Raw genomic sequence first — 24,291 nt, 5'->3', positions numbered from 1 at the left:
GTAATCTTATTTTCTCTGTTTATAGGTAGGAGCCAGATTGTATTTGTCTTTCTATTCTTTAATAACCATAAAAAAATTCTGAAAAGTTTAAGGTATACAAATAAATGGTGTCAGATGGTTAGCAGGAGTTGGAATTAAATGTCAATTTCCTTAAGCTTCTTTTGTTTCTTTATTCTTACTATTACGTTTTCTTTCCTTTCATTACTGTATGTTTATATGGACTCTGAAAGATGTCTAATTACATGGAGTTGGTCTTTGGTTGAATGTAATTTTTTATTTATTATTCATTTTAGAGAGGAGAGGGAGAGAGAGAGAGAGAGAAAGAAAGGAAAGAAAGAAGAAAGAAAGAAAGAAAGAAAGAAAGAAAGAAAGAAAGAAAGAAAGAGGGAGGGAGGGAGGGAGGGAGGGAGGAAGGAAGGAAGGAAAGAAAGAAAGAAAGAAAGAAAGAGAAAGAAAGAAAGAGAGAGAAAGAAAGAAAGAAAGAAAAGAAAAAGAAAGAAAGAGAAAGAAAGAAAGAAAGAAAGAAAGGAAAGAGAAAGAAAGAAAGAAAGAAAAGAAAGAAAGAGGGGAGGAGCAGGAAGCATCAACTCCCATATGTGCCTTGACCATGCAAGTGCAGGGTTTTGAACTGGTGACCTCAGTGTTCCCAGGTCGACACTTGATCCACTGTACCACCACAGGTCAGGCCTGGTTGAATGTAATTTTATTTTGTGCTTTTTTGGTCTGATATTCAGGGCCCTGGGAGAGATTCTGGTTATTGGCTACACAAGAAAGATCAAAAACATTATACTGATAGGGGAAAATGTGAGTAGGTGGCTGGATTTGTTTTCCAGGAAGAGATGGGGAATATGGTATGAGTAAAAGCACAGTTTAGATGAGAAATGGCATTGAGTGTTTGGGGGACAGTGATGAGAACTGGCTTATCAGGGTGAGAGGGAGGATTGACTTTCTTAATAGTCAGAATGTCATGATCAGGAGTTTGAAGTTCATTCCATAGTCTCTTTAGAGTTATTGTAAACACTTGACACAAGGGTATTAGCATAGTGACATCGGTCCTTTAGGAATGTTGTTCTGGCTGTAGGATGCTTAGTAGATTTGTGGGTGGTTCAAGGAAGCTGTGATGATAGCCAAAATCTTTGGCAATAAGGCTACTGTGAATTGTTTGGACTTTGGGTAAAGTGTAGCAGTGGTAATCAAGATGAAGCGATGAATCTAAGGATTCCCGTGGCAGTACTTGTATCGTAAACTGGTTATACATTTGATGAAGGAAATGAAATTGAGGAAGAAGCTAACAAAGGTTACACCAACATTCTAAGCCTGGGAGAAGGCTTAGAATGTTTTATCATTTCAGGTGGACTGTAGCAGAAGGAAGAGATAGTCCCCCATAAGATTAATATCTCAAATTATTTGCTAAGGGTGTGACTAGAAACCTAGAGAAATGAGGGAGCATGCAGCAGAGCCATATATAGCTTGTATCAGAGCCATATTTTTTGGTTCCTGGTTTCTTTGCAGGTTGAATTTTGTTGGTTCTGGAACTCCTAGTTTTTGCTGTTGTTCTGTCCTTTTATGCTCTGAGTTTTTGTTGCTATTTAGGAAAACATAGTACAAATGATCTTTATATGGCTGTTTTTATTTATTTATTTATTTTTACAGAGTCAGAGAGAGGGATAGATAGGGACAGACAGACAGGAACGAAGAGAGATGAGAAGCATCAATTATCAGTTTTTCGTTGTGACACCTTAGTTGTTCATTAATTGCTTTCTCATATGTGCCTTGACTGTGAGCTTTCAGCAGACTGAGCAACCCCTTGCTCAAGCCAGCGACCTTAGGGTCTCGAACCTGGGTCCTTCCACATCCCAGTCCGACACTCTATCCACTGCGCCACTGCCTGGTCAGGCTATATGGCTGTTTAGGGAAAGCTTTGCATTGATTATTGCACTCTCTTGGTTCTTGAACCAAACTAAGTATTCAGAAGGCATCTCTTTTTCTGAGGTGATAGTCAGTGTTCAGATGTTTTGAACAAAGGCTCCACCTCCAATTCTTTAGCTTCTGAAATGCTCTTCACTCTGTCATAAATACATTATAGGAATTTATTCTGGACTTTTTTTTAGTATATTTTGTGTATAATAGCTTAAATTTTTTTTTTTTAGCTTAAAATTTTTTGTTGCTGTGGATCTTTGCTAGAACGTCATTAGGGAGCAAATGTTATGTGAGCATCTGTGATGTTTTAGGCAGTAGAGAAGAAGTAAGTGTGATATGTCCTTGAGAAGATCATGATAGTCTAGTAGGCAGAGATATTCCTCTCTGTCAGTGATAAGCAGGCTACATTGTAAGTGAATACAGAAAGCAGCAATCAACTCAGTACAAAAACATTGGACACAGTTCCCAGAGTTCCAAAGGACATTTGAACTGAGATCTGAAAGGGTGGTTAGGAGTTTATTAGGTGAGGAAACAAGAGGGAGGGATGAAGGGAAGTTAGTCTAGACCAGTGGTAGTCAACCTGGTCCCTACCACCCACTAGTGGGCATTCCAGCTTTCATGGTGGGCGGTAGCAGAGCAACCCAAGTATAAATAAAAAGATAGATTTAACTATAGTAAGTTGTGTTATAAAGATTTATTCTGCCAAACAGCGAAAATCCGACATAAATTATTTGCTAAGTAATTATTATTATATGCTTTAACTCACTGTACCACTGCTTTATAAATATTATAAAGTAAAGTTACTTCCCTACTTCATAAATCACCATTACTGTGGAACTGGTGGGCGGTTAGAAAATTTTACTACTAACAGAGATACAAAAGTGGGTGGTAGGTATAAAAGGGTTGACTACCCCTGGTCTAGACAGAGAAGTCAGGATGTGCTAAGACATGAAGACTGTGGGTGGGTGAGCTGAGGGAGGAGAGCGACATTCGGTATTGCTACAGTATGGGCTGCTCAGTCTGGGGAGCAGTGGCTAGAAATGGATGAGGAGAGGTGAGTTAGGGTTGGTTTACAATGGACCCTTCTTGCAGTGTTAAGGCAAGAAAAGGTTTTCAAGCAAGTTTGACATGATCAAATTAGCCTTTGACAAATATGCAGGTGGTTCCGTAGAGAACTGGCCAGATCAGGGAGCTGGGCTGAGTTGCAGAAGACCCAGCTTGGACGAAGAGAATTTGAACTAGGGTGTTGACATTGGCAGTGAGGATAGAAGAAAGGGGGAAATCGATGCTTTTGTAGGCTGAATGACTGGGAGAGGCAAAGTAAAAGTTGATAAGTATTGAAAGATTGCCTGACCTGTGGTGGTGCAGTGGATAAGGTGTTAATCTGGAATGCTCAGGTCGCTGGTTCAAAACCCTGGACTTGATTTGTTAAGGCACATACAGGAGTTGATGCTTCCTGCTCCTCCCTCCTTCTCTCTCTCTCTTTTCTCTAAAAAAATGAGTAAATAAAATCTTTTTTTAAAAAGTATTGAAAGAGCCTGACCAGGCGGTGGCGCAGTGGATAGAGTATCGGACTGGGATGCAAAGGACCCAGGTTCTAAACCCTGAGGTCGCCAGCTTGAGCACGGGCTCATCTGGTTTGAGCAAAAACCCACCAACTTGAACCCAAGGTCGCTGGCTCCAGCAAGGGGTTACTCGGTCTGCTGAAGGCCCGTGGTCAAGGCACATATGAGAGAGCAATCAGTGAACAATTAAGGTGTTGCAACGCACAATGAAAAACTTATGATTGATGCTTCTCATCTCTCTCCGTTCCTGTCTGTCCATCCCTGTCTATCCCTCTCTCTGACTCACTTTCTGTCTCTGTAATAAATAAATAAATAAATAAATAAATAAATAAATAAATAAATAAAAATTAAAAAGTATTGAAAGATAGGGTTGATGATGAAAAATTGGTGGAAAAAAAAAGCAAGAGGTAAAAAAAAGATTTAATAATAAATTTATGACAATAGAAAATATGGATCTGAAGCATAGGTCTGAAACATGGGTCTAGCTTTGTGCTGGAAATGTAGCTTGGGTGGATATCAGCATACAAATGGTAGATGAAGCCACGAATAATAATTCCCACTAATATTTCATATCACAAAACAGGCTACTGGGGAAATTTCTGTTTCTATCAATGGTAGAATAGCTTTTTCTAAGCCAACACTTCAGCAGAAGACACCTTAAAAAGCTGGGAAGTATTTTTCTTTTTAATCTGTTTGAAGGCTTTGGAGACTGAGCAAGGCAGACAGCAAGGACTTGAGAGACCAAAACTTTGGAAAAAAGGAAAGCTCAAAATGGTAAGGTCAGCTTTTGGTACAGCTTTTGTTATGGATTGATTGGCTGGTTTGAAATGTGCAGCTAAGAGGTTGAGCAGAAAATTGTGGCATAGAAGCTGAGATTCTGAACAGGTTTTGGTAATCATGTAGAGTTGGGGGACAAAATTGGAGTTAAGGACCTGCAAAGAAAGAGGGGCATTGGAAAACACCCCAGGCTTTTAGTTGGGAATCCTAAAGGATAGGCTACACCCCGTGCTTAAGGGTGAACTCAGAATAGATCAGCTCTGGAAAAAGGCTGAAGTCTAGCCCTCAAATCACCTTAATCGTTGATTGGATTAAGGAGATTTTTTTTTTTCATTGCAGGCTAGAGGGAAATGTAAATCTTCTCTGGAAGAAGACTGTCAATCATTGATTCAAGTTATCTGTATAGTTTTTATATATTCAGTGATATTATCTGATATATATATTTATAACATGATAAATATTTATAGAACAGTCAATATTCAATAAAATAACCAGATATATAAAAATAAAATAATTGACTGAAAATCAAGAGAGAAAAGCAGATAATTGAAATAGATTAATAGGGAGACTTCCAGTACAGATGAGATGGTAAAGACCCATTTTTCCCTGCTAAGTTTAACTATAAATCCCAGAATTAGTACAGAAGATAACCAAAAGAGAACTCTGAAGGATTTTAAGAAGAAAGTAAACTGGTTTGGGTAATAGGACTGGAAGAACAACATAGTCATAGGATATCTTGCATCTCCCCGTTGAACAGAAAGCCACCTAGACCAGTTGTTTCTGACCTTCCAACACATCTGGGGGGAGGGGTTCATTCATCCCCTAAATCAAATGGAGTCCCTCTGAAAACATCATGTAAGCTTGACATCATCATCAAGGGTGATCAATTGCAAGCCCCCTGAATATGTATTGAAAGAACCATTCTCCTTCCTTCCTGCCTTGAGACTTCTCTTTTCCACGGAGAGATATCAAGGCAAGCAGGCAGGCATAACTGACAAGAGAGAGCTACAGCAAGCATCCCAGTCGGAGAAGTGTTTTTGTCCTTGAGGACTTGAAACTATCCTCTCCCACTCAAAGATTCCAGGGTGGGCAGTACTTGCAAAAGGGACGTAGCTACAAGTGGGGTAGTCTAGGAAAGTGTCTTTGTGTGGGCCTGAACTTCTTCTCCAAGAAGCTACCCAAAGAGACACAGAGGCAGCTGGGTAGAACTAGCATGAGGGACCCCAGCTATAGAGACGTTGTGGGAAACGTGTTTCTGTGGGCTCAAGACTTGCCTTTCACACTCAGAGACACTGGGGACCTGGGGTGCAGGGTATCCAAGGGCTGTACAACCGCTTCCCCCACCAAGAGACACCCGGCAGCCTGGCTTGGGGAAACATCTTTTACCTCCTCAGGCAACACCAGCAGAGGGACCAGTGTGAGCCCAGTGGCAACCAGATAAACAAAGCCCACCAAATAACACCTGAAGGGCTCTGAAAATTAATCTGCCATTGGAATAATAGACCAGAAAAGTAGGCCAAGATCCACATGCTAAAACTAAACAGGGTGACTACCTATTAAAAGCTAAATAAGACCTTTTGTTAGTGACTTCTAACATAGTAGAAAAATGTTCAAGATGTAGAAAATCACTTGTCATACCAATAAAAAAGGAAACTGCAACTTGCATCAGAAAAAAAACAGACTCCAACACAATATGAATCAGATGTTGGAATTTTCTGACAATTTTAAAGCAGGTGTCATAAAAATACTTCAACATAAATTTAAAGTTATTTTAAAAATACACAACCTCAGTAGATGATCAAATAAAATTATTTAGAACCCTGTTAATGAAAGTAGAAAGAAGCAAATGGAAATTTTAAAATTGAAAAACACAATAACAAACTCACCATATAGATTCAGAAGTAGAGTGATATAGTAATAGAGGATAGAATCAGTAAACTTGAGAACACAACATTAGAATTTACCTGGTATAAACATCAGAGAGAAAACAATAGAAAAGAAAAATGATTTGTAGAACAAAATATCTAACATTTATATAATTGGAATCCCTGAAGGAAAGGGAGAAAATGGGTGGTACTGAAAGAGTATTTGAAAGAAATCATGGCTGAAAATTTATCTAATGTGGCAAAGGAAACAAACCTACAGACCCAAATCTAAAGGCATAAATACAAGGTTAATATATAGAAATCAGTTGCTTTCCTATATATAGTATAAGCAATGAAGAGGCGGAATTTGAAATTAAAAACACAGTATCATTTACATTAGCATGCCCAGAAATGAAATACTTAGGTGTAAATCTAACAAAATATGTACAAGATCTATATGAGGAAAACTATAAACCTGATGAACAGAATCAAAGAACTAAATAAATGGAGAGATATTCCCTATTCATAGATAGAATAACAATATTGTGAAGACATCCTTTCTTTCCAAGTGATCTATAAATCAAACACAACCCCAATCAAAATGCCAGCAGGTTGTTTTGTGGGAATTTACAAACTGATTCTAAAGATTATATGAAGAGGCAAAAACCCAGAATAGCCAACACAATATTAAAGGTAAAGAACAAAGTTGGAGGACTGATTCTACTCAACTTCGATATTACTATAGAATTACAGTAATTAGAACAATATGGTCCTGAAAGAATAAACAAATAAGTCAGAGGAACAAAAAAGAGAGCCCAGAAACTAAAGACAAAGTCTTGAAGCAGCCAGAGAAATGATATGTTACCTATAGGAACCCCAATTCAGATAACAAATGTCTTATCTGAAACCAGAGTAAGTGGTGCAATATTTTTCAGATACTGAAATAAAGAACTTTCAGTTGTGAATTCTGTATCCAGCAAAACAGTCTCTCAGGAATTAAAAGGAAATAAAAACATTCTCAGATGATGGAAAACTAAAAGAATTTGTTGCTAGCAGACCTACCCTAAAAGAATGTCTAACAGATATTCTTTAAACAGATAAGAAATGATAGAGGAATACATCTTGGAGCACCAGTAAAGAAGGAATAATGGAGAGAGCAGAAATATGGGTACATAGAATAATAGAATCTTTTTCCTTCTGAGTTTTAGCAGAGATGGTGATTGAATCAAAAAATATGAAACCATCTGATACTAAACATGATATTTAAAATAGTGAAGGTAAAGTACTTAAATAGAAGTGAGGTTTCTACAGTCCCCTCAAAGTCATAAAATGTCATCACCAGCAGATTGTTATAAGTCACCTATGTGTATTCTAATACCTACGGCAGTGGTTGGCAAACTCATTAGTCAGCAGAGCTAAATATCAACAGTACAACGATTGAAATTTCTTTTGAGAACCAGATTTTTAAAATTTAAACTATATAGGTAGGTACATTGTTATTAACTTAATTAGGTACTCCTAAGCTGGCCTTTGTGCCCGCCCTCAAGGGGCCAAAGAGCCGCATGTGGCTCGCGAGCCGCAGTTTGCCAACCACTGAGTCCTAGGGTAATCATTAAGAAAACTATACAAAAAAGAAAGAAAACGATGCAAAAGATAAAAACAATATAAATAAATCAAGTTGGAATCTTTAAAAATGTTCAGGTGACTCCTAAGGAAAGGCAGAAAGAGAAACTGAAGAATGATAACTAGAGAAACATATGAAACTAGTAATAGAGTGGTAAACATAAGCCTTAATATATCAATAATTACCATGAACGTAATAATAACTACTTTAGATGTAAATGCAGCATAAATGAAAAAGATGTGATCCATCTACATACTATTTATAGGAAAGTCACTTCAGATTCAACAATGTAGACACTAAAAGAACAGAAAAAACTATACCGTGTGAACGTTAATTTTTGAAAAAGACAGAAATGGCTATATTAGTATATAATAAATTGGACTTTAGAGCAAAGAAAATTACCAGTAACGTTGCTAAAGATAAAATGACATTAAATTTAGTCAGAGTTTTAAATATGGTGTGGGAGGGAATTATGAGTGGTTATAAAGAGGCAATATGAGGAATCCTTGTAGTGTTGGAACTGTTTAGTATATTGACTGTGCTGGTAGATACATGAACTTAGTTGCACAGATGACAAAATTGTATAAACTTACACAAATGTGTATAAATAAAATTGTAGGACTATGAATAAGGTTGATTTGTCAATGTCAGTATTCTGGTTGTAATATATAATTTTGAAAACTATTACTATTTGGGTAAATTAGTCAAAGTGTGCAAGGAATCACTGTATAATTTCATATTATTTTTACTAAAATTTAAATTACTAAAAAGGGTTAGGGAGGTTAGGAAGACATGACAAGTCAGTGTGGTATAGGATTCTGGATTGGCTCTTGGAACAGAAAAAGGACATTGGTGGAGACACTTAGACACAGGAGAGTCAGCAATTAGATTATTAGAAACAGATTTAAATAAATGGTTAATATCTTTAAAAATTTAAATGACAAGATCAATCTCAGCAGAGAATTAGCAAATATAAAAAAGAATTCATGAAAATTGAAAAAACAGAAACTGATTTTGAGAACTATAGGCACAGATGAAGAAAGATCAGTGAATTATAAGATATGTTGGAAAAAATACCTGGACAGAAGCAGAGAGTAGAGGATGAAAATCTTATTTGCATGCTCTCCTCATCCCTGCTCCTGAGTAAGCGATATATATATATATATATAATTTCATGACCCTTGACCCTTTAAAATACTTTCATGTGTATTTTCTAAGAGTAGTGATAGTTTTTTTTTATTTGTTTGTTTGTTTTTTCATTTTTCTGAAGCTGGAAACAGGGAGAGACAGTCAGACAGACTCTGCATGCGCCCGACCGGGATCCACCCGGCACGCCCACCATGGGCGATGCTCTGCCCACCAGGGGGCGATGCTCTGCCCATCCTGGGTGTCGCCATGTTGCGACCAGAGCCACTCTAGCGCCTGGGGCAGAGGCCACAGAGCCATCCCCAGCGCCCGGGCCATCTTTGCTCCAATAGAGCCTTGGCTGCGGGAGGGGACGAGAGAGACAGAAAGGAAAGCGCGGCGGAGGGGTGGAGAAGCAAATGGGCGCTTCTCCTGTGTGCCCCGGCCGGGAATCAAACCCGATAGTTTTAAGAGACTTAAGTCTCAAGGTACAATTTTCACCTTCAGTAAATTTAACAATGATACAGGTATTCCTGACTTTTCAAAACTTCACATTTCAAAACTTCACTTTTACAAAAGACCTAACATTTGTACCAGTTTTTCTAACCAAAAGAAATACAATGAGGATTTTTGCTTTTATGAAAAAAGGTGGAAAGTGAAAACAGTGTTCAGCATTTGTTTAGCAGTGAGCTGTTAGAGAAGATTAACAAAGATGAGTTAGAAAAAACTAATAAAATTGATAAGCTGACGGAGAGGTTAATAAGAAAAAATTAGTGATGTCAATAATGACAAAGGCCGCATCAGTATAGATTCTGCAGACATTAGAAAAATCATAAGATATTAAGTTTATTCCAATAATTATGATGATAGATGAGGTGGAATTTGAACATCAAACTAAGTAAATGTTATAATAAAAGACATTATTTATGAAGATCTTTTTTTTTTTTTTTACAGGGACAGAGAGAGAGTCAGAGAGGGATAGATAGGGACAAACAGACAGGAACGGAGAGAGATAAGAAGCATCAATCATCAGTTTTTTGTTGCAACACCTGAGTTATTCATTGATTGCTTTCTCATATGTGCCGTGGCCTTGCTCGGGCCAGCAACCTTGGGTCCAAGCTGTTGGTGAGCTTTTTTTCTTTTTTTGCTCAAGCCAGGTCAGCCCACGCTCAAGCTGGTGACCTTGGGGTCTTGAACCTGGGTCCTTCTGCATTCCAGTCCGACGCTCTATTCGCTGCGCCACCACCTGGTCAGGCTATTTATGAAGATCTTAAAGTCATAAGCTTGTTTGGCTTAATAGCTAAATACATAAAGCAAAAATAATGTGAGAAATGTCATCAGTGGAGCATTTCTAGTATGGGATTTCAACATACATGTCTCAGAATTGGATCTAGTCAATAAAAATTAAGAATATAAAGGAATTGAATAAGGCATTCAGTAAACTTAATTAAACACATATACATATATATAAATAGTATTTCACATTCCTATAGTAGGCTGTTGTTTTTTTAATGTCCAAGGAACTTGATCAAAGTTTATCAGTGTCCAAGGTCATAAAGAAAATCTGAACAGATGAGAAAAGTTGAGGTTTTACAGACCATATTGTGTGGTAATAATACAAATAACTTAGAAAGAAATAGTTCGTAAGATGACTCCTTTGAAGCCTGCCTCCCGTGGAGGATTTCCCTATTTTCCCTGTATTTTTTTCCACTGTAGAATTATCCTCAGCATATTCTCAAATTGGGAAATTCGTAGCAGCAAGGAGTTAATTCTATTTCTCTTCTTCTATTGTCAAAATGTGTTTATGTTTCAGTTTGATGCCTTTATTGACTACTGCTGAAGTGGACACAGGTAGTACCAGTGTCCATACCTCAATCTCTAGTTATTTTATAAAACTTGACCTAAAATTTTAGGTTAATATTTCTAGCCTTCCCCTTTCAAACCTTTCTAAATTTCCACTGTTTGTTGGTCATTCACTAGAACACAGGGAATTTCAAATTAAATATTGGTAAAATTTAAAAGAAACAACACCGAATACAGCGGGGTTGTAGAGAAAAGAATATTTTCACATATTGCAGGTGCAAATATGAGTTGTTACCGCTTTTTGGAAAATAACTTGGCAACCTGGTTAACAGTTAAAATTCATATTCCTTTTGGCCCAGTAAACCTCCTAAGAGTCTATTCTTAGAAGTAAAAGCACAAGTAAGGCCATATGTATAGGGATATTTATTGCAGCAATGTGCATAATGCCAACCAACTAAAAACAAAATGAATGTTAATAGAAGAAAGGCAGGAAAAAATGTATCTTCATAGGTTGGAATATTATGCTACATGAAAAAGAATGAATTGGACCTGATAGCTGGAGAGAGTCCCACACTTTTGTTGAGCGAGAAAAGGAAGATGCACGAAGTTTGTGTAATAATTTGTGTGACCAAATTATTATGTAAGAACAACGTGTATATCATGGGCTCATGAGTGTGAAGAAAAATAGGTACCTTTGCTAGTGGTTAAATGTTTATCTTGGTGGGAGATAGGTGGGAGTACCTGGGAAAAATTCTTTTTTAGTTGAAAAAAAAACCTATGATTATATCTGCTCATTATCTGTAAAACTATGAAAATGTGCATGTTTAAAGATACTAAGTAAATATTTAAAGTAAAAATGACCTATTTCTTTTCTAAAAGTGATGCTGATTTGTAAATTCCTGAGCATGTCCATGTGAAGTCCATAGAAACTCTTAGGAGCAAAACAAGCCATAAACTTTTTGAGGTAGGAGAGCCTAAAACAAAGAAAGAAGTGTGTTCTCTCTCTCTCTCTCTCTCTCTCTCTCTCTCTGAGTAGCCAGTGGGAAATTTAATTACCCATGAAACTGGGTGGTCTCTGTGGTTGGTTGATATTGCTCTTCAGGGATCTTTGACTTTTTTTGGTTTGTCATCTTTGGTGTTGGCTTTGTGTTCAGGCTGTAGTACTTCCAGCTGTAAAATCCAACTGTAACAAAGTCCAGAGGACGAAAAGGATGGTTTCTCTGGATGTCTGTCATAGGTAGGGTTTCTTGGAAGCATTTTCTGAGATGGAGTTTGGGGCACAGGTTGGTTATAACAGCTGTGAGGTAAGGGGGCTGGAAGAAGAACTGGCAAAAGGAGAACTTTAATGCAGGCCTGACCAACAGGAACTCTGGAGCAAGATTTGCTGTCAGAGTTGTTCCATATGGGATGGAAGTGCCCAGCCTTTATACTTGCTCTGGGGTGGGCTGCCCTGGGAAGGCAGCTCCTGAAGGAACTGACGGCTGGAGGCTGTCTGATGACCACACTCCCTGCCGCATCTGCCATCAAGTCCTTCCTTGAAGGGCAGAGCTAGGTGGCATATCTCTCTCTATCACGCTGTCTTTAATTACTTATTTATTTTAGATTTTATTCATTTTTAGAGAGAGAGGAGAGAGAAAGAAAGAGGGAAGGGGGGAGGAGCAGGAAGCATCAACTTCCATATGTGCCTTGACCAGTCAAGCCCAGGGTTTTGAATCGGTGATCTCAGCGTTCCAGGTGGATGCTTTATCCACTGCGCCACCACAGGCCAGGTTCTACCCCACCATCTTTAAGAATCAGAAAATATTTCCTAGAAGTTCTACATCAGACTTCCCCTCACATTCGAGTATTAGATTACATATTGTGACAGAGTCTAATAAATGACCCTTCATAGTTTTTCTCCACTTCTTTAGGAAAGAAAGTCCTAATTTTCACTGGTACACGGTCATTCTGGGGTAGTGGCTACATTTCTCAGCCTCTACATTTCAGTTTTTCTGGCTTCTGCTAATGGTTACACTGAATTGTCAATGTTGGACTTGGACAGGATATGTGCCTTGTTTTCCTCCTTCCTGATGGGTTGAATGTGGGAATAATAGCTGGAGTTTAAACAGCCATCTTGGATTATGAAATGACAGAGCAACAGGAGAGAGCATTAGATTCTTGATGATCATGGAAATGCCTTATATGCTCTGGTTTGCTTTCCTTTGGACTTTTTATCTCAGTTGAGCTATTACTGTTTAGGTTTTCCTGTCAGTTGCATTAGAGCCTAATCTTAACTGATAAATATTTCTAATAATTATTGGCAGAGGGCACAGAAAACCATGATTGACTCAAACTAACATATTGGAGGTGGAATAGATGTTGGGGAGTAAGACATGGAAACATTTGTTTAAGTTAAGTATAGCAGAGGGAGAGAAGGGCAAAGAAGTCAGGGTTTTTTTCAGAACGTGATAATTGTGATAGACCATGGAATCTTAACTAGGGAAGTGGGGAAGAGAAATGTGTAGGTAGGGGATGAACATAGGAAAGTGTTAGCTGAGTAGACTGGAGGTCCCCATGGGGCTGCTGACTCACTGGGAAGGGGGGATGAACTAGAGAGATAAGAGATGGTAGCATAAGAGTACAGGACACCTAAAACGCAGATTTTGGTGGTAGTGCTGTTACTGGTAATGACAAGATATAGAGGAATGAGTAACTAAAGTTGGGGTGGAGGAAAGCTTATTAATGATGAAATAAAGAAATGGAGAGTCTGGGCTTTTGGTGGAACATCTTGGATGTTGATGTAGTTGAGTGGAAGGCAATGAACTAGATGCTGATGTTTTTCAGTGAGTGAGAAGTAACTGGGATCCCAGGAGATATCTAAAAAAGTGAGGGTGGTCGATCCATAAGAGAGCATCTGCTTCAGAAAGGCTGACTTGTTGATGGAAGAAGGAGGGAAAAGTGACCTGGAAACAGTAATGAGGAAGGAAATAGCATCCTTCTAAATAATAAAAAATTCTATATAACCAAATATACTAGACAAAGTATAAAGAAAAAAGTTAGCTGAGAAAATATATTTGTAGTACATTTAACATACAAATGGGAGCTCCTTAATATAAAAAGAGCTCCTAAGTATTAATTTGAAAAACAACGTGGTCTCAAAGTGGGAAAAGAATTTAGAATAGAATCTAAATTCACAAAATGGGAAATGAAATTCAACAAAATGGATGAGAAGATTCAAATATTAGGGCTAGTACCAATCAAAACATTAATGAGTTACTGGGATATGCCTAACATATTAACAAGACCTCAGAATATTGTTGAACTTCGGGCCTGGCATGAATGGGGGGAAGACAGGTGCTGATGTACATGCTCATGGAGGGTGATAGATTGCCCCTTCAGAAGCAGCGCTTAAATGGCTATGATGAGTCTGTGTGTGTTGTGGTTTGATACACTTGCCTACCACATTTATGCTGTCTGTAGTGCTACTGTATTAAATACCTGCAGTTGTTACTGTGGGATCGCATATTTGTTTTAAAAAAAACCCTCATATTTATAAGTTCTTGTGGCCATTTTTATGGCACAAAGTACAATTTTTCCATCTCACCTGAAAAGATTTAGATATGTTTTTTGTTCATTTTGTGTTGGTTTTAGTATATTTGTATCTCTTTTTCTTAAGTATATACATTTATTTCATCTATATTTGTGTAACCTGAATATAATTTTTCAGTTATTTTCTTCTGATTATATAGTATGCAGTAAAGTACTCACTATGCATAATTTGAATTGTATTGAGAATTAAGAAAGATATTGTTAATATATAAAATTTTGATAGATTTAAGTATTTTTTTCTTTATAATTACAGACTAACTGGATCTTCTGGGTTTGTAACAGATGGACCTGGAAACTATAAATATAAAACGAAGTGCACATGGCTCATTGAAGGACAGTAAGTATTAATGGCTAATTTAATTTTTTTCACTCTAGAGTTCATTGTGGCAGTATTTTTCCTACAAATAAAATTACCAACCTGTAGCATAAAGTACTTAAAATATTTTTATTTGATAACTTATTTTACAACTAAATTTGATTTTGTTTTTCTTAATCTCTATTGTTACTTAACAAAAAATCTTTTATGTTGATTTAATGCTGCAGATGAATAGAACCTACCAGAAGTTTGTGTATTTTCAATTGTACTAGTTAAAAAACTGTTGAGTATTTTAAATGGATTACTTAAAGGCTTTAGACAATTATTATATTGTGTCATTTTCTAGTTACCTATTTGTATTGTGTGAGGAAAGTCAGAAGAACTATTATTGCCCAGACTACTCCTTTTCTGGGCTCCCATAGCCCTGCGGCTATTGCCCAGCAAACCTTTAAAGCAGTGTTTCTCAAATTTTCTGGTCTCAGGACCTCCTTGCACTCTTACATATATAGAATTACAAATAACTCGTTTTTGTGGGTTTTATCTGTGTTTACCGTATTGCAAATTAAAACTGAGAAATATTTAATTCAGTTTAAAAACCACAATCAACCCACTGTGCATTAGCATAAATGACATTTTTATGAAAAAAGAAAACCTGTACCTGAAAAAAAAATTAGTGAAAGAATGACATTGCTTTACATTTTTGTAAATCTCTGAATTAGTAGAAGACAGCTGGATTATTGTATTTTCTTCTGCATTCACTTCATTACAATATGTTACTTTGGTTGAAGTATGTGAAGAAAATTAGGCTTCACTTGAATGTGCAGTAGGAAAAGGGAAGGGGTTTTCATAACCCTTTTAAATAATAGTGGATTGTCTTTGATACTGTACCAAAACTAGACAAGTAGTCATTTCTTAGAAATAAATTGCAGTGTGGAATCTGAAACATTGTGAATGAACTTTTGGAATTTGTTAAAATTAACTCCTTTTCTTATACTTCAAATGGATGTTTAATCTGTGCATGGTTTTGTAACATGATATGTAGGTCATTTGGAAAATATTAGTTCACTGAATTATGTAGATCTTCTAAATGTTGATATTATATTCATTCTATAATATTTTTAAAAATCACATTGGTTAATATCACCATTAATCTCATCAGAAGGTTTTAAATATTGGGAAGTTGTGTCTGGGTGGCAGATATCCATTTTCCAAAGCTCTCATTATTGCTTAAAAGTTTGTGTTTTATCTTTGGCAACAAATACTGCCAGTTGTTTTCTTTGAAGTGACAGGCTTGCTTTGTTCATTTTCAAGAAAATATCTGCCATATATCCAAGTCTGAAAAAAAACATAGTTTGTCAGTTATTCTTTCAAGCAAAAACGATAAATGGTGTTCTAAGAGAAAAGCAGCCAGTTCGGCTTGCAGCTCAAACAGTTGCAGAAGGGATTTTTCTTGTACTTTGTTAGGTAGCAGAAATGCTTTATGCATACTTCCCATCTTGTCATGTAGAATATTAAAAAGATGTGTACCATTAATAAAATTAATAGTTTTTACCATGTAATAAAGATATCCTTAAATGAAAGTGTCATTTTTTTCTTATTTTTTCTATGAGGGAGTAGTGGTAAAGAATAACAGTAATTACTAGTACATTTTGGTGCTACTGTCTTGGCATTTTCCAAGACACCAGCATTTTCACCCACCATTGCTCTTGCACCATTAGTAAATTGCAACACGATGATAAAGGCACATGGTGGCTTGGTGTTAATTATTGTGAACATATTCTTGACCTTTTGGGCCCCCTAAAAGGGTCTCAGGGCCCCCCAGTGTTGTGGACCACACTTGGAGAACTTGTGCTGTATTGTTTGCCCTGGCCCTTTCTATCGGTTCACTCTCATCTGGTGTCTGTCTGCTCTATTGTTCTGCATGTGATCTCAGTAGTTGCTGCTACTGAGCCTAAGCAAAAAATAGTTTCCCCTCCTCTCATCCCCACATTCAGCCTATCAGTAAGTTCTGTCCATTTTCCTCTAGAATATCTCCCAAATCCATCTGCATTCTCCTTTTTATATTCATTTCTTCAATTGTAAGAACCATTATCTTTACTTTCCTGGGCCCCTGGAATAGCCTTGAAATTGGCCTTTTGATTTTTGCTCCTTCCTTATGTAGTTTCCTGGATTTGCTGTTTCAGACATGCCAGTTTTCTTCATATGGCTCCAACACATCATCTTTGTTGAGACATTAAGATCATGACATTTCCTCTGCCTGAAACATTGTTAACCAAGCTTTTCACACCGCTTATCTCTTTTCATTCTAATCTCCTCCAGAGTTTCCCAGGATATTTCCCCCCACTTGTACTAATGTATCACATTTCCTTTCATTTCTTCACAGTACTATCAGCGTCTGAGTTAACTTGTTTATGTACTTACTTAGTTGTTTACTTAGAGATGTTAGCTGGATAAAAAATGTGAGGCAGAGGAAGAAGTCTAGGCTGGAGACATATAATTAAGCATCAGCAGGAACTAAATGGTATTGCTAATACCAAGAACTTTTTGAGTGCTATTTGAGCTGAAGCCAGGCTAGAAATTGAAAGTGTGAATGGGATATGAGGAAATGGAGAAAACAGAGTCTTCTATAGCAGTGGTCCCCAAACCCCGGGCCACGGACTGGTACCGGTCCGTGGGCCATTTGGTACTGGTCCGCAGAGAAAGAATCAATAACATGAAACGTGGTCAGAATAACAAATTTAAATATAGCCTGAATAATGAGGACATGCTCGTTCCTCCTTGAACTTAGCCGAATAACTATCGTAAGTTCGACAATTATATTTTAAAATACCACAGTTTTTATGCTGGTCACATAATTTTATTTTGTGCATTTATCCGTCCCACCCTAAAGGCTGGTCGTGAAAATATTTTCTGACATTAAACTGGTCTGTGGCCCAAAAAAGGTTGGGGACCACTGTTCTATAGTGTTTCACTCTGTTAAAAGGAGAAAGGGCAGGGTAATAGCTAGAAGGAAAGTTGGGATTTGAAGCTTATGTTTTGTTGTTTCTTATAAAATATGTGATACTTAAAGGATATTTAAATGTGGATGTGGAAGTTCCAGATGAGAGGGAGATATTGAATATTTGAGAGATGGAAATAAGTAGGTGTATCTCTTTTGCCAATGGGAATTTGAGAGATTTTTGTCTGAATGCTGAGCATCAGCAGCAGGGAGGTGTGACTGAATGGTTTGAAATAGTAATTGAGAATAGCAGTCGTAGAGAAAGAGGTAGAGAGAGAGTTAGTAGTAGGACTACTGGCAGAATTGAAGTGCCATTTGAAGTTGGTGAGCTGTGACCAGTGCTGGAACCAGCCTACTCACTAGTGTGACTTTCTCTGGCATGGCTTAATTTCTTTTGGATTCAATCTAAGTTAAAGCAGATAACCCGTTTTCCTCTAGATCAGGGCTTTTGCCAGGTAGTTCCGTGAAAAGTCAGAGGGGCAGGGAAGTTTAGAGAATCAGCAAGTGTGTTTGTGAAATGAAGTGGTGTGGAATCTTAAGTTGAATAAGGAAGTGCAGAAATGGAAGGGCTGATGAGTTGTTTCAGAGGCTGTTAATGAATGGGCTACCTTATAGACCAAAGGCCCAAAGAAGCATAGACCGTGTCTGTTTTGTTTATCATTGGATGTTTAGTGGTCTCTAGTACATAGTAAATGCTAAGTAAATCTTTGATGAGTACTGTTTACTATAATTTCTTCTCTCTGTAAATTCTTTAAAAATCTAGCTATATATTATTTCAAATATTTGATATTTATGATTATTATAAATTTCTTTTTCTTTTTCCAGGCCAAATAGAATAATGAGACTTCGTTTCAATCATTTTGCTACAGAGTGTAGTTGGGACCATTTATATGTTTATGACGGAGACTCAGTTTATGCACCACTAATTGCTGCTTTTAGGTAAGCTCACTCATATAAGTAGTTAATTATATGATTTCTGAATTTAAACATACCTCCTAGACTGCATTCTTACTGGACTCACCTTTATTATCTGTTAACACATATTTCCTGGAAAGAGCTCTAGCTCTGGAGGCCTGAGTTGGTTTCCTGTAGCTACTAGGTAAGTTTCTGGGCAGATTACTTAGCCTCTCTTTTTAGCTTCCTGCTCTATACAGTTGTGACAGTAGTATTATTCATCTGCTTCTCATAGTGGTGGTGAAGTTTACATTTTAAAAAATGTTTTGTGAGAAATATATTGAATAATAATATTTCTGTGAAAAAATTAAATCGGGTCATGTTCATCTTAATTCTTGTTATGTTCCTCATTACATAGGAGGTATTGAATTCAAATATAGGGTATGTGTGTATTTATGTATATGCATTAATATGGATGAGGGTAACTTTTTAGAGGAATACACAGAAAATGAATAATGGTTACCTGAGGAAAATGAGGAATATACGATATACCAATTATGCACTGTAATTTTTAAAATAAGTATATTCTATATTAGTAGTTAAACAAAATAGCTTAACACCAAATATTTGAGGTGTTCTAAAATTGTATTTGGCATTTTGATTTTTATTAAAAATAAGTGGCTGTGTTATCTTTTAGACCACATGGGAATTCAAAACCATCCTATTTTTGTTCCTTTTACTTGATAGGAGATTTATAAAATAATATTTTTCAAAAATACGCCTCTTTAGAGAGCCATAGTTGTCATTTTTCACCTGTAATACACTTATTGGACGTTTCTCCCCTCAAATATTTTATTTCCTTGACCTTAAATAGAAATCAGTTTAACAAATATTTTTTGTAATTCCTCACATTGGACTAGTCTCATGTGGGTGAGTAGTACATGAGTTGCCAAAGGACATAGGAGATCAGGGGGCTAATGTGCCCTGGTATTTCTCCCCTCCCTTTGTCTTAGAAATCTCTCTAACATATCTTTGAACTAAGAACCAGTTTTAAAGATTCACTTATGGGGTAAAAAAGAGCAGGATGGATAGACCATGCTAAGCATTAAAATGTTATTTGCTAAACATGGAGCATGTATATCTTTATGCCAGAATTTGAATCATACCTTACATAGCAGGAGGCACCTCAAACTTAAACATAAGCACAAAAACTACCTAAAGTATGATGATATCATTATAGTCCTTATTGGGGGTACACTTGATACTGAGTTCGTTAATCCAAATTTATGGAGTCCCTGTTATGTGCTGGGCACTTTGAATCAGCTTGCCATTAGTCCTGTGGGAGCATCAGCCAAGCAGGTATGCATAATCAGTCCTGTGGTTTACTTGGACTAGGTATTTGATGAGCAGACATGTAGATCAACAGCAACAACAAAACAAGCAGAAGGCTGCAATTGTTCTAATTAATGACTTGAGAGAAGCCAAAATATGTGTACAGATAACAGGAGAATTTTTAGGTTTCTATAAAAAAAAAGGTTGGTTAATTGATAATATAAATTAATCCATTGATTGTGTTAAAATTTAAGCTGTGGCGTGGATTTGAATATGAATTTTCTAAAATTATAGTGAGAGAATATATGTTTAAAATTTACCTGAAACACAAAACCACTGATACTCAGAACAATTTGGAAACCACTGTTTAGGCTAAAACGCCCTGTCACAGGATGGGGAGCTGAGGAGTGCTGTTGGGTCCAGAGGAGTTGGGTGGAGGAATCAACCCAGTGGTGCTGTGCTGTGGGGCCTGCAGTGGAGAGAGCCTGGCAGCAGATAGTTCATCCAATAAAAGACAGAAGAACCACACAGGATTCAGAAGACCTGGACTTTTAACTTGAGTTCTGCTCAAGTCTCTGTACGAACTTGAACACATCATTTAAATGCTTTAGCTTTCAGTTCTAAAACCCAAAATGAGGGGGTGTTCTCTCTGGGTTTATTGCAAACTATGAAGTTTAATTTGACTTCAACCTGGTTGATCACATTTATCTTTTATATATTAAAGTTCTGAGAAATCAGTCTCTTTCTCACAAACAGTATCCTGACTTGTTTCCAGCTAAATACTGTCCATACGCCTCTTCTAGGCTCTGGGGCTGCAGGCTGGGGCTTTGTTCCTGGGACTCAGGACCCTCCCCTCTCTGCTAAACTCACTTCCCACCACACGAGTCTCTCCCAGCTGCCGTTCGCTCCAGGGAGCTGGGCAGCCCTCTCCACGTTTCCGCTCTTCCTACCAATCTCAGTGTGGCTTCTTCAGTGTTCCTTGGTTGAAGAGTCCACTTAGTTTAGGCCAAAGTTGGTTTTTCCAGATGATAGTTCTTAAAATTAGTTTGTAATCCACTTTGGTTCTGGGAGGTGGATGTTAGTACGTCCACCTACTCCAGCGCCATCTTGTCTTCCCATATTAAAGTTCTGAATAAAATTTGTTTAATAAACAATTTGATTATGAGACAAATTTGAGAACCATTGGAACACATCTCTTCTAGTTCTACCACATTATCATTTTGTGGTGCATTCAGTTCAACAAACACACAAGTGTGGCACCTTCATTGAGCAGCTGTCCTGCTAGGATCTCCTGGTAGGGAGATGCAGCGGTGGTAGTGGGGATGGAGCAGGGAGAATAGTTTTCCTCTCTTAGAACATTCTTCAAAAGAACATTACTGCTTTTTAAGTTTTTTTCTTTGTTTTTTTAATAAAGTCACATGTTGATGAGGACAGTTGTTTAGACTATGAAGAGCTGCTCGGGGAAGGTTTGTGACAGAGGGATTCGGTCCATCTGTCCAGCTCCCCGCTGAAATCGTAGTCAGACCATGGCACAGTTAGAGAAGGTAGTCAGAGGCAGGCGCGTCTCTCCTGTTCCTGGACCCATTTTGCCAGTCAGAATATAGACCCTCTTGGCCCCTTTGCTGGGCCCCTACCCCTGACTTTCCAAATTTGTCTTTCCTTCTTCCCCATCTCCCTGCCCTTGAGGAGCGGATAGTCTTATAGGAGACAGGTGTGTCATACCAAGGAGCACAAAAATTAGAGGGTCAGAGAACGTGCAGATACTCCAGTGCTTTCAGCCTTTTGTATAGTGCATTTTCACCAATGAAATTAAAGTTGGTTTTGCATCTCATTTGCATAATAGAACAACTTTCTTTGACTTGTCGTTTGCTTTTCTGATCTTGTTTAATTTAAAAAAATGCTTTTTTTTACCGCTTCATATTCATTTTGAAATACAGTATCCCCTAATTTTTGTGAGCAGTATATATAGTGAGGCTGGTAAAGTCAGGCTGTGCTCTAGGTGTATTCAGAGAGCCCATGTCTGTCTGGGACAGTGGTGAATTAAGAAAATATTTTAGCCTGACCAGGCGGTGGCGCAGTGGATAGAGCGTCGGACTGGGATGCGGAGGACCCAGGTTCGAGACCTCGAGGTCGCCAGCTTGAGTGCAGGCTCATCTGGTTTGAGCAAAGCTCACCAGCTTGGACCCAAGGTCGCTGCTGTAGCCCCACGGTCAAGGCACATATGAGAAAGCAATCAATGAACAACTAAGGTGTCGCAACACGCAACAAAAAACTAATGATTGATGGTTCTCATCTCTCCATTCCTGTCTGTCTGTCCCTGTCTATCACTCTCTCTGACTCTGTAAAAAATAAAGATAAATAATACTAAAAAAAAAGAAAATATTTTAGTTCAGTGATTTTCCAAAAAAGGTTCTAAACAGTTAAAAGCTCTGTGTTTAAAACGTAAGATTATGCAGAACCCCAGGGCACGCAGTGCCTGATTTCTCAACTTGAACAGCTGGCTTCAGCCTAGCTGTGCCTGCATTTATCTGTGGACTTCACGGCAGGGGCTGGAGGCTGGCGGCTCCGGGTGGTGGTGGAATGCATGCCCATAGCGTCACTTCCTCGCCCACACACTTCCCATTACTTTTCATGCTGGGATGAGGCTGTACTTGTGTTCATTTACTCTGTAAAAGTTTATTTTTGTCACAAACCAGTTTTATTTTCACACCAGGAGAAAGCAACTCATTCTAGAGCTGTCACAATTTCAAGTTTTTGAAGTGAAAAGAAAGCAAATGCCTGAGCTCCTCCAACAGTGGGGAAGCTAATCCTCTCTCCAGTATGGTGGTTGTCTAGTACAGATAGCCCTCTCAGCCTGTCTGTGACTCTCATCCTTTCTGCCTCCACCCCTTCTGCCGTTCATCCTCCACAGTGGAGTGTCCCTACCATCTAAGTTAGCTGTCACTTACTGAGCACCTCCTAGTGTGGGGCACTGCGTAAGCATTTCACTTACTTTAACAGTTCAGTTCTCATTGCATCACTGTGAGGTAGAAAGGCTTTCTCTCATTGTGCATTTGGGGAAACAGGTTTAGTGATGGTAGTGACATGCCCCAACATGTGGAGCAAAGATCGGAGCTCATGTCTCTGATCCTGAAGCTCATGCTAGGATAACAGAGTTCAGGGTTTCCTACAATGACAGAAGCTCCCAACCCTTTTCTGTGCCACTATTTCTTAGGGGAAAAGTGCTTTTGACAAACCCATTTCTAGGTGGCCCTGGTCCTGCAATGACTTACCCCTTCAGCATTTCAAGGGGGATAGGTGTATGAAACTGAAGAATGCATGATGATGGCTGAAACCTTTATTTTGGTTTCTGATCAAATGTCACCTCTCCCTAGGGACCTTCCCTAACTTCTCTGTCTGAAGTAGTACCTTTAACTCTGTTCTGTTTCCCTTCATAGCATTTTTCTCTGCCTGGTATATATACACACCTGGTTGAGGAGGGGAGGAGCTGTGTCTAAGCTCATTGTCGTTTTCTAAGGTGAACTCCATGAGGGCAGAAACTTCTTCACTGTTGTGTTCTTGGTACCTAGAACAGTACCTCACATGCATTCATCATAGGAAGTTGCCCCTCTTCCTGGAAGTGGCTTTTTTAATTATAAAGGTGGATTCCAGCTCTGAATTTGCTTTTGTTGCCATGTGATGTGTCTGTGATTGTGTTTCTCTTTGTAAGAAATGTGTTTTCATTTCAGCGGCCTCATCGTTCCCGAGAGAGATGGCAACGAGACTGTCCCTGAGGTTGTTGCCACATCAGGTTATGCCCTGCTGCATTTTTTTAGTGATGCTGCTTATAATTTGACTGGATTTAATATCACTTACAAGTAAGATACTTAAGTCTAATATTTGTGATTTTATTCAAAAGACTATATACTTTAACAGTAGTAATGGCTAGCATATATTGAAGGCATATGGTGTGCCAGGCATTGTGCAAAGCAATTTGAATGAATTTTCTCATTTAATATTTTTTAAAACTCGGTGAAATATGGGTACTGTCTACTTGTTTTATAATTGAGGAAACTAGTGGGAACCAATAAAGTAAATTGTCAAAGTGGTGGGACCACAGTTTCAATCCAAATCTTGCTGCTGTTGAGCTTCTCCTGGAAGAGAGGGGCATTTTCCTGCTAATGAATTTAAACAATGAGGAGTTTTGCTAAGGATGATATAACAAATAGTAGTAGTTTTTATGTACTCAGTGGTTGGACCATTGATGACATCTTTGATGAGGTTACAAAGGAAATGTAGGCAGACAGTCCTTGGCAGCATTTGGAATTTATTGTGATAGGAGAGAGGCTAACTTTGGTCTTTTCTTTTTTTCCTTTTAAGAAATGTCCCTCCTCCCCCCCCCACCCCCGGTTAAATGAACCTCAATAAAGGAAGTAAATTCCGCTAAAGGGCGGCTGCTGTTTTTGTTTTTGTGGGCTAGCCCATTCTCTGTGTCACTGCTTCAC

The 24,291-nt window shown here is 38.0% G+C and overlaps 1 protein-coding gene across 4 annotated transcripts in view; it reads left to right on the top strand.

Moving 5' to 3' along the window:
- The window catches only part of ATRN (attractin), a 150,180-nt gene that overhangs the window by 21,818 nt on the left and 104,071 nt on the right, over positions 1-24,291 (top strand). For all 4 annotated transcript variants that reach the window (XM_066236333.1, XM_066236332.1, XM_066236334.1 and 1 more), the window contains exons 2-4: positions 14,521-14,604; positions 18,407-18,520; positions 23,536-23,664. In XM_066236333.1, the coding sequence (XP_066092430.1) occupies positions 14,521-14,604; positions 18,407-18,520; positions 23,536-23,664 (327 nt within the window). The remainder of the gene's footprint in view (positions 1-14,520; positions 14,605-18,406; positions 18,521-23,535; positions 23,665-24,291) is intronic.

This window comes from Saccopteryx bilineata, chromosome 6 (assembly GCF_036850765.1).
Source record: "Saccopteryx bilineata isolate mSacBil1 chromosome 6, mSacBil1_pri_phased_curated, whole genome shotgun sequence".
NCBI classification, from domain to species: Eukaryota; Metazoa; Chordata; class Mammalia; order Chiroptera; family Emballonuridae; genus Saccopteryx; species Saccopteryx bilineata.
Note: the sequence above shows the minus strand (reverse complement) of the source record. Positions and strands in the feature narration are given on the sequence as shown.